This window comes from Hyposmocoma kahamanoa, unplaced genomic scaffold (genome assembly GCF_003589595.1).
Source record: "Hyposmocoma kahamanoa isolate Upper Pololo Valley unplaced genomic scaffold, ASM358959v1 114, whole genome shotgun sequence".
NCBI lineage: Eukaryota > Metazoa > Arthropoda > Insecta > Lepidoptera > Cosmopterigidae > Hyposmocoma > Hyposmocoma kahamanoa.
The window spans coordinates 8,323,764-8,334,042 of NW_020653383.1; the positions used below are offsets into that span (position 1 = coordinate 8,323,764).

General features: G+C 36.1%; 1 protein-coding gene across 1 annotated transcript in view; it reads right to left on the minus strand.

The window, feature by feature from the left end:
• Positions 1 to 5,532: 5,532 nt before the first annotated feature.
• Positions 5,533 to 10,279, minus strand: part of LOC113239427 — a 7,092-nt gene continuing 2,345 nt past the window's right edge. The window contains exon 3 of the mRNA XM_026476436.1: positions 5,533 to 5,747. Within this exon, the coding sequence (XP_026332221.1) occupies positions 5,533 to 5,747 (215 nt within the window). The remainder of the gene's footprint in view (positions 5,748 to 10,279) is intronic.

Sequence of the window (10,279 nt, forward strand, 5' to 3'; positions counted from 1 at the left end):
GTCGTCTCGCTCCTACCGGGTACCACTCAGTAACTTCGTTCTCTATGGAGTCTATAACTTTAGTCGATATGCCCCAGAGATATTCAGTTTTTTTAACATGTATAGATTTCAAAGCTTTGATGATGTCTTGTACATTAACATGATGGAAATTAAATACAATGCCGCAAACATTAACATTTTTCTTTAGGGGAACAATGTCAAGGACAATGATCAATGAGAAGGAGAGGAATTTAATGACGTCGTAGTGTTTACGGCGATTTCCGAAAAGAACGATTGAAAAGCTTGGGCTTCCTCATCTTTAGATTTTATAAGCTTGCCGTCTAATTCTGGAATTATGTCTCTATCGTGTTTCTTTATTTATTGAATTTCTTTATATACTCTAAGATGGTTTAGTTTCATTTTTCGATTGTCTAATTTTATCGCTGTCAAATTTAACCTTAGCAGATACACATACATTTTTTAATACTTTTGAATAATTTTTAACATATTCTATAAAATTGGAATTAGTATTATAAGTTTTTATAGCATATAGCTCATATAAACGAGACCTAGTCTTATGAATGCCTACTGTTGCCCAGTCATTGAATTTAGTGTCCCTATGGAAAGTTATTGCTTTCGGTTTAAATACATTATCAAATTCATTTTTAATACAACTAAAAGTCGTGTTATATAAAATATTTGGAACCTCCGGTATATGGGACAGGACATTTAAACTATTGTCTATATTATTTTTAAATCTAATTATTCGTTCTGTGGTAATCGGTCGGCAGAGAAATTGGTCTACCTTCTTGCTCATTTTATAATTAAAAGTAGCCAATTGCCCACTATGATCTGATCTTAAGCAATTTATGATTGATTTAGACACTGCGTCTGTGTTACAAAAGATGTTATCAATACAAGTAGAAGAGGAGGCAGTGATGCGAGTTGGTTCCAAAAAAAGATTAATCAAGTTAAAACTTTTAAGTAAATTAATGAGTCTTACAGAAGTAGAACAGTTTTCCAACAGGTTTACATTCCAATCTCCTCATAGTAATATAGTTTTTTTGGTTGGTAAAATCCGTTTTAGACTATCTTCCATGGTTAATTCAAACTCGTTGAAATTAGCAGAGGGGGGCCTGTACACACATAAGACAACAAACTGATCCAATACCACACATGAAATTTCAAGAGTTCGTTCAATAAAGTGATCTGTGAAATCCTTAAGCTCTTTAAATTTTAGCTGACGGTTAATAAATCATCATAATAATCATCATAATAAGCTACTGGTCTTAAAACGACTAAGTATACTTACTTATGTAATGCTATTCTTCTGGGGTGTTATAGTCTATTTCGTTCCTGTTCTGGCCATCAGGTCTGGCCCAGGTCCACTTTCTGATTGTACGTTTCTTCATTGCGTACATGATATGTTTTTCCAGGAAATTGACTAAAAGCTGTCCCCGAGGGTTTCGCCGTCCAAGACCATATTGTACCACTGTGTGTTCCGATTCTCTATGTGGACCAATTTAAGCATTAAAATCTCCCATCAAGGTGGTATAATGACAGTGGCTTTCTTTGTATGCTTTATCAATGTGCTCATAGAAAACTTCCATTTCATCATCGCCATGGTCTGAGGTCGGAGTCTACACTTGGATTATCTTTAAGGCATATAGATCGTTAAACCTAATTACGACGTAGCACACACGAGTTGCAATGCATTTAATGCATTTAATGGAGGTATAAAGTCTATTGTGGATTAGAAAAGTAGTTTCTAATTCTTCCATTAATTCAACTAGCCTATCGTCGTCTTTCAAAGTCCGTGTATTAAACGTAGCCAGGGTCATTAGGTTTTTGCAGCTGGATCTCTACCGGAGCCGGACATTCTTCGCTTCCTCTACCCCACCGGAACCGGAGTCGCTGCCAGAACTCGGAATAGCGGGGTCGCCGGGAACTGAGGGCCGTTTGTTTTGGGCGTGTCTCATGTTAAAAGAAGGGGTTTAGCCATAAAATACCACGCTGTCCAGTGCGTCTTGGTGAGTCGCCAGAGCCTAGTTTGTTATCTAGCAGGGTGCACCACGTGCAGGTTAGGTTGGCATGGTAGGCTAGATATTGGGGCCCCCCTTACACGCTCAGGACTTTGGACATTAGAAAATAGAATTTCACAACTGTACTATTTTTAACCGACTAAAAAAGGAGAATATTCTCAATTCGACTGTATTTTTTGCCTGAATGGTACGCGATTATTTCGACATTTGTGAACCGATTTGGATGTTTCAAACTTGAAGAAAATATTCAACCTCTAGGGGTCGCAAATTATGGGATGCATCCGGTTTATTGGATTTCTCTCACTTTCCGTTAACCGATTTCAATAACTCTTGGTAAATATATGTAATTTCACAAAGTTTTGAGGCCGGTTTTCTTTATAAAAAACTTCTAAGTATTTCGGATCAAAACAGCGTTTTTAATACAAACTTACGTTTTAGGCAGTTTACGGGTGTCTTGGTTACATCGAGTATACTTATATGAATTGTGTTTCTGTTTGTTTTGTAATTAGATGTATTGCTCTTTTTCCCAAACCACCGCTGTTTTTCCCAATTAATACAGAATATTTTTGAAACATACGAAGACGTACACACAGGTCAGTTTTTGACGCTGTACTATTTCAGCTTTCTAGTTTGTGATTTCAGTGCAAACGAGAGTTGAGATTTAAAGTGATATAAGGTCCATTAGACTGATGAGTTGCCAAGACTGGATGGTGCTTATTTCGTCTCTATTTCTAGTTACATACTCGATGCTTGGTTGCGACAGACATAAATTTTAGATTAAAAAAATATTTATATTTCCAATGTGTAGCAATCGTAAGAAACTCAGTTCTCGATTAATATTTTACAGTCTTTTAATTGTGTCGGTGCTTTTTTATTTCAGTACCAAATTTACTTAATATTATGTTGCCACTTTGACTGTGCTATCTGTGGCCGAGTAAAGATCTTCCCTCGTACCAGTATTAAAGCACAAGGTGCACAACAGCAAGTGCTGTATGGACTATGTTGGCGCACCGTAGTCACTTTGTATGGTAAGAACCTCCTCGCGGCGCACATCGGTAACGGTTAGGCGCTATAACACGATGATTCAACCGACTTACGATTGTACAACGTTGTCCGAAAATTGTTCTCTAAAATGGTGACCCTGCGATCCGAACATGTTGTTCCATTTAGAGTTTGACAGTTTGAATCACTGTTACGTATAGGGGACGACCATTTCGTGTTGGTGAACTTGCGCACAAATATACTAGCCACTTCTGCGTTTGACGTTTGTTATATGTACTTTACTGTTTTGGTAACTGTCGAAGTTTGATGAAATTCGATTTAGGTTATTGTTGTTTTTACAAACTTTGAAATGTTAATTTTAGAATAAAATATTAACATGCCAATAAATTACAGGGCAGGTATCATATTCAATTCGACAAATTTGTCGATCTAAACTGGAAACGGGGTGTCTTATGATAGAATCTTAAATGCTTACAGTGGAAGTACATGCTGTCTTTCTGATCTCCGGAGATCTGAATTTCCACAAAATAAGCAAGAAACTATAGTTTTGGCTACAGTTTGCAGTAGCATTAGAGCTCCTTGTGAAAGAGTTCGTCCAGAGAAGTACTGCCACCTTACCTATTTCTGCCACTAAGAGGTAATGTAAGCAATACTTCATCCCGGATTTAAAGGACAAGGGCGCTAGTGAATTACAGGCATATGTGACTTGTCAATTTATATCTCAAGGTGACAGATGCAGTAGCAGTGCCCCTCAAATCTTTGCGATTTAAACATTGACTTACAAATAAATGGACGACGGGTCTAATACAAAAACCACGAAAAAAATGTCCCAAGTCAACCTATTTAAACGTACACGTGACATGTAAAGGAATATGAAAAGGCTAAAACGTTGAATTTAAATTGTAATGTCATCGCAGTACTGTCTAATTTTGCTTGCTTCGCTGTCAGAAGAGACAAACGAAGACTAAAGCGTGAATGACGCTCTGTATACCATTTTAACGCCCTATAAGTTCGGACACTTTTTAGCGCGGACCCGACGTCCATATAATTTTAAGTCAATGGATTTAAAGCTCTGAGTCGCACTGCAACAGCTACAGGCAGGTGTGTCACAAATTGTTCATCCCGTCACTTGACATCATAAAAAAAAGATAATCTTTATGTTAAATTAAGAGAGTGCGGTGCTTCTTCGTTTGCTCTTATTTATGGGAATTCCCTGATTGTACGCATGTAGCTGGCATTTAAACTTCTAAATCCAATAGCGTGCAGATGACGCGGTAGATAAACTTTTCAACTCATTTACGTTGTTGGAATGTTGTCTACGAAGAACGCCTTATATGGAAAGCGCGTTTATAGGAGGGGTGGTCACAATTTACGCACCGTGAACTATAGTTCGAAATATAGTATAGAATGCACATTGCCCTGCCAAGAAAATGTATCATGAAAGACATTTATTTATCCACAAAACACGTAAAGTATAATATATGCGAACAATTAAATAAAAAACAATAATATGGATAAAAATGTTGAAAATTAGCACCGCATTAGGCACTGCTGATTTCCAATTTTTGCCTACAGCTATTCGCTTGCTGAATCAGTCCGATTTTGGTAGCAATAGAGCTCCTTGTGAAAGAGTTCGTCCAGGGTAGTACTGCCACCTTACCTATTTCTGCCGCGAAGCAGTAATTTCAACATTACTGTGTTCCGGTTTTGAAGGGTCAGGGTGCTGGTGAAATTACATGACTTGTCAACTTATGTGTAGCGGGAGTAGATGACTTTTTGCTGTGATGCGAAACAAAAAGGCGTCACTACTCTCGAGGCTGCGTTCTAGTCCTAACAGCATTCTGAAAATGTTTGCGGCTAAGCTTGATGCGCCGATGCTTCAACATTTTATCCAGGTTCTGGTGAGATCATGAGGTTATCGGCGCCTCGAGCAGTAAGTTGCATATACGTGTTCTTGTGTTTGCCAATGTATTGTCCCGTAAATTGTACCTACTAACAATAGCTTTAAGTTTAAATGTTCTGTATCTTTTTGTATTACTAACAAGTGGGCCATAGATGTCCAAATAAATGATTTATTATTATTATATTATTATTATTATTATGTCTCTGGGTGACGGGTGCAGTGGCATGCTTCTCAGAGCTTTGTTATTTAAAGCTCTGAGTGGCACTGCAACTGTTATGGACAAGATTGTAGCTTACCATCAGGCGCACGACTTGTTCGTTCCGTCACTTAATATTATTAAAAAAAACAGAGTGTATATATGTAGATACAGAGTCCATGTTGCACTTTATATAAAAGTTATAGAAATTAAAAAATGTAATATAAAATTCTAATTTATTTATTTTGTGTTGCTGGAGGTTTTAACCACGGAGCAATTGCTACTCAATTTCTGCACATAAATGGCATATAAAATATAACTGTAGGTTATATAGAACGTTATAGAAAAAAGCTGAGAACGTGCTCCTCACGGCGCAATTAGATGGTAAATTTAAAAAAAACAAACGTGGATTATAAATTCCGCCGCCTTCCATCCATTGACTCTCTTTCACTCTCTACACTTCTATTCAATTCTGGCTTCATGTCCGATTCCTTCCCTCTCCATTTAACACGTCTCTGAAATATTCTCCCGTACTCCATCAGAAGTTCTTCTAGTTTATCCTCTTTCAATAAGAATGTCCATGAGCATCTTTTAAATTGTTTATCACAGCGATAATCGTCATCATCTGTAATTTTATGTGTCATAAATATAAATGTACTATGTATATAGATATATACATATGTATCTATATACATAATACATTTATGTGACTTTTAGTGCCTATTTATGTAGATTTCTGTGGTTTCTACTGTATTTTAAAGAACGCTGATTAAACGTTATTGGTAGTAACACAAAACTAAGGTTAACAACGAGTGCACTGTGAGTGTGAAAAATAAAGTTTCCGAGTTGGAAAAGAAATTCGAGTGGTATAGCACTTGATATCGTATACATATATGATATGTTTGTTGGTTATATATTTGATTATATATTTATTATATTTATGTTATTATTACATAACATTTTGTTTAATTTACCGCATGCGTGAATTTCGTTATTCTCAAAGGTTGACTGGTAGATATTGCTTTTAGCATTAATTCCACCTTTTGTACCATTATGTGTTGTGGTCAATAAATTTCCTTTTTATATTATTTTTACATTTTAGGAAAATTCACGGACACAAAATTTACAATTATAGTATACTTAAATATACTATAATGAAAAATAGTAATCCAATGCCATTTACGAATTTCCATTTCCACCAACATGAAACTGTTTAAATTTAAAGTGCTTAACAAGCCAAAAAGAGATTTTAACAGAAAAGCAAAGAACATAGTTACATAAAACAATAAACATTAATAATAGACAAGTGTGTAATCATCGACTGTCATTTGACTGAAGAAAAAGATAAACTAATGACTAGACAGCATGGTCTCTGATTTTCGCCTGTTCCAAACGGAACGATGGAAAAAAAATTATCGACTGTCACGTGATGTGTCAAAGTGACGTTTGGTCATTTCTCGCCTAACTGTGTCTATGCTTGTTCAAAACAAATCAAATTCAAAGTCTACGCTGTTAAAAAGTCTCAATGCACGCATCATGTACGCATTTTGCCTATAATTACTGCTCGTAAACGGCACTTGACCTCTTTTGGTATCTCGGCATCTGTACTGCAACAGGTTTATGTGTGACAACAATTCAGAATAATCAATATTACCGTTGGTGATCCTCATCAGAAAACTGATATCACAAATGTCTTGACGTACACGAAGCGGCATATGAGCACGGCATAAGAAAATGATACCTAGTACACCTTGAGTCACCCAACTCAACTTTTAAAGTTTAATAATATAAATTAAAATAATAAATCTAATAATTACTTGATATGGATATTTATGTTAGTATTATAATAGCTGTAAAGGAAGAGCAATGAGTTTTAAGAGCTGTTATATTATATTAGAGTAAATACACACGCATTAGAATAAATTCACTTTTCGAAATTTTATACTAACATAAACTTTAATATTCCGATTCGCAAGCCAGGAAAAGCAATTTTTCAGTAAAATCTTTTCTACCTGAACAAACAGGACTTAGGATTAATATTCTTTCCCCGTCTTCAAGATCCTGGGCAAAGTCTTTGCTAGCGTAACGATTCTCAAGCTGTATGTGTGATTTTTTTTAAGTTGCGCACATTTGTAAATAAATGGTCCTTAGCAATACTTCTCACTCTCTTGATGATTCTTTTTTTATTGGAAATATGGTACCTCAGTCTCATTTACATTTGAAAAAAATATTCCATCTCTAAGAGTGGCAAACTAGGCAAATAGATGTACTTAATTTCACGAACTTTTGAGGTCGGTTTTTTTTATAAAAAAGTAATTATTATGAAGTCGGTAAGAAACACGCCTGTCTATGACAATTGCAGTTCTGCTCAGAGCTTCAAATCGTAAAGATCTGAAGGGTACTGCCATTGCGCCCATTACCCTGAGACAAAAAAGTCTTATGTGCCCATGTAATTTCACCAGCACCCTTACCATTCAAAAAAGGAACGCAGTAATGGCTATACTGCCTCCGTTGCCGAACGGTTACCATGCCGGATTGCCACGCAGAGGTCCCAGGTTCGATTCCTGGGCCGGGAGAAAAAAATATATGACCTACGTTTATTTCTCTCATGAGTTTGAGTGTAATTCGTGGTTGTCGATGCGTGTGTCTTCCCTTGTGCGGGGCTATATTGAGTATTACCAGCAACTGGAGCCAAGGTCACCACTATTAGAAAAAATAATAATAAAAAAATTAGAAAAATGTACAATTTTTCTTAGCTGTTGTTTTACTTCCTCTGGCTGGCGTATATATTTTTGACCAGGTGTGGGATTCGTTAGCGGATTAGAAGGCAACACAAATAAGTAATAATGGGTCGACGTTTGAACTTCAGAAATATGGTTCTTCTCAAACATGATAAGGAATATTTTGATTATTTTTAAAAGAAATTTGTCGTTTATGGACCATGGAACTCTTTACCGTTTAGGCACGCGTGCTGCTTGCGTGCCGTGAAATACATTTTAATATATGTGGCGCGGTGGCAGTACCCTCAGGTTTTTGAGTTTTAATACCCTGTGTGACACTGCAACTGTTGTGGATGAACGTGTCGCTTAACACCAAGAGCACGACTTGTTCGTCTCGTACACTTGATATTATAAAAAAATACATCTGCTTCATCATTATTTAATATATATTAATTCCTCGTATTGTATGAAAAAGCACTAAGTACAGATATTTAGATATACATTACAATAACATAGTATACTGTAATTATTTTGGTAAATATTTTTGGTAAACTCATGTTCATCAGGCAATCTGGACTACGCGGTCACTGTACGAGTACTACATTAAGTAGGTATGTCATAACTTAACCTAATTATGTTTCTGATCGCGCGCATAGTCGGGCTTACATTTTGTGTACAATTACGTATATTTTTTAGTACAATAAAGACCTTCGGACAGTACGGTGCCTTATATATTTTACTTCAACCGAACGGTGTACTCAGGGAAACACACTATTTCCATCAAACATACATTCTTACGAACATTCTACATTACATACGTTGGGCACGAGTCCCAGTTGCGGTGTAACTATTAAAGATGTACTGGCACTGTATTCCGACTGCATAATATCTGCAAAAAGCAGTTAGAGTGAAGCGAATCAATGCAACTTGTACGACAGCAAGGGGTTAAACGCGTTGAAATAAATGTACAGTTTGAGAAGCAGTCCTAGCAAAAACCGTATGTCTAGGGGCTAAGTATATGTAGACTCGTAGTTTTTACGGCATCTTCGGGCGGACTGTAAACGAACCAGACTTTTACTTTGGAGAGATGTATGTTTTCGTGCTGGAATAATTCAGACCCAGAGGTCAAGGGTCTGGTTGGAGCTTGTCGGTTTTATTTTTACAAGAAAATAAGATGGTTTGCCATATACTTATACTTTAAGTATATGCAGCGTGTTGCTTCAATGAATTTGAAATTGGTTACTTTACCTGCAATGGTGAAAGAACTCACGATTCTTATGGGACTCACTGTACGCAATAACGATTTTTTTTCTACCAATGAAATTCTTTCTTTCTCTCTCAGATTACAAAATAATTGTTAGATTAGTATTGACGCGAGATTGTATTCGCTTTTGAGTTTGCTTTGGCGGCTTCACTCTCGAGTTCGGTGTACTCCATCCGCCTATTTCTTTCTGTATACCTCTTGCTAATTGTGAACGGAAACATTGTTGGTATTCTGGGAAGTGCCCCAGAATTCCATTACTCTGGTACTCATAGCACAGAGAATTCTCTAGTTTAAGACCAGGCAATTGGTGTTATTTTCTGGCACATAATAATATTGTTATTGTAATTAAACTTGGATGTCAAAGAAAGTTTGCAACCCTTGATAAACGTGTCTCTAGACCAGATGCGGTCAGCGTGGCTGACCATTGCCTCCACCTTGTAAGAATTGACCTACGCCAGCAGTGGAACTTACAATGGGTTGATAGTGATAAAATTATAATTCATTTTCTTATAACAGGAATCGATTTAAGATTTGAGCTTATATTGACGTCATGGAGCTCATAAATCATGTACGCAAGTGCTTTCAGCGTCTGTGCTCGTCATATCAAGTCTAACGACCCAACCATTAACACCGTTTGACTGGGTGCGTATTCCAATGATTTTTGATGTAAAATGAAGTATTTTTTTATTTATTGTCATAGTTTGAAATTAAAATAAATTATGGTATTAATAATATTAAGGTTTTATTTCAGACATAATCCATAGCTATTCAGTAACACAACTTGTAATCTAATGTTAGTATCTTATAGCTACAATGGTGGCGAGATATAGTGTTATCGCCGAAATTTACTTCAACAAAATTTAACTAAATACGTACTGAATAAAGACACGTAATATTATTACACATAATATTACGTATATACCTGTTGCTTCATATAACTTCAACACTACACAGCGATAGTAACGTTTTTCCAATGAATTATTCTAGGCCCAACAAATCATTATGCACACTCCACTGTTTTTACTATTATACTTTGGCCGTTGTTAAATTTATCGTTTTCTCTTCTAGCAAATTTTCTTTGAATCATTTTCTTACCTTTACAAAATTTCCACCCATTATAACGATGGATATTTTGACTGAATTCAAAAACCATATTAAGAGTCTATTCACAAA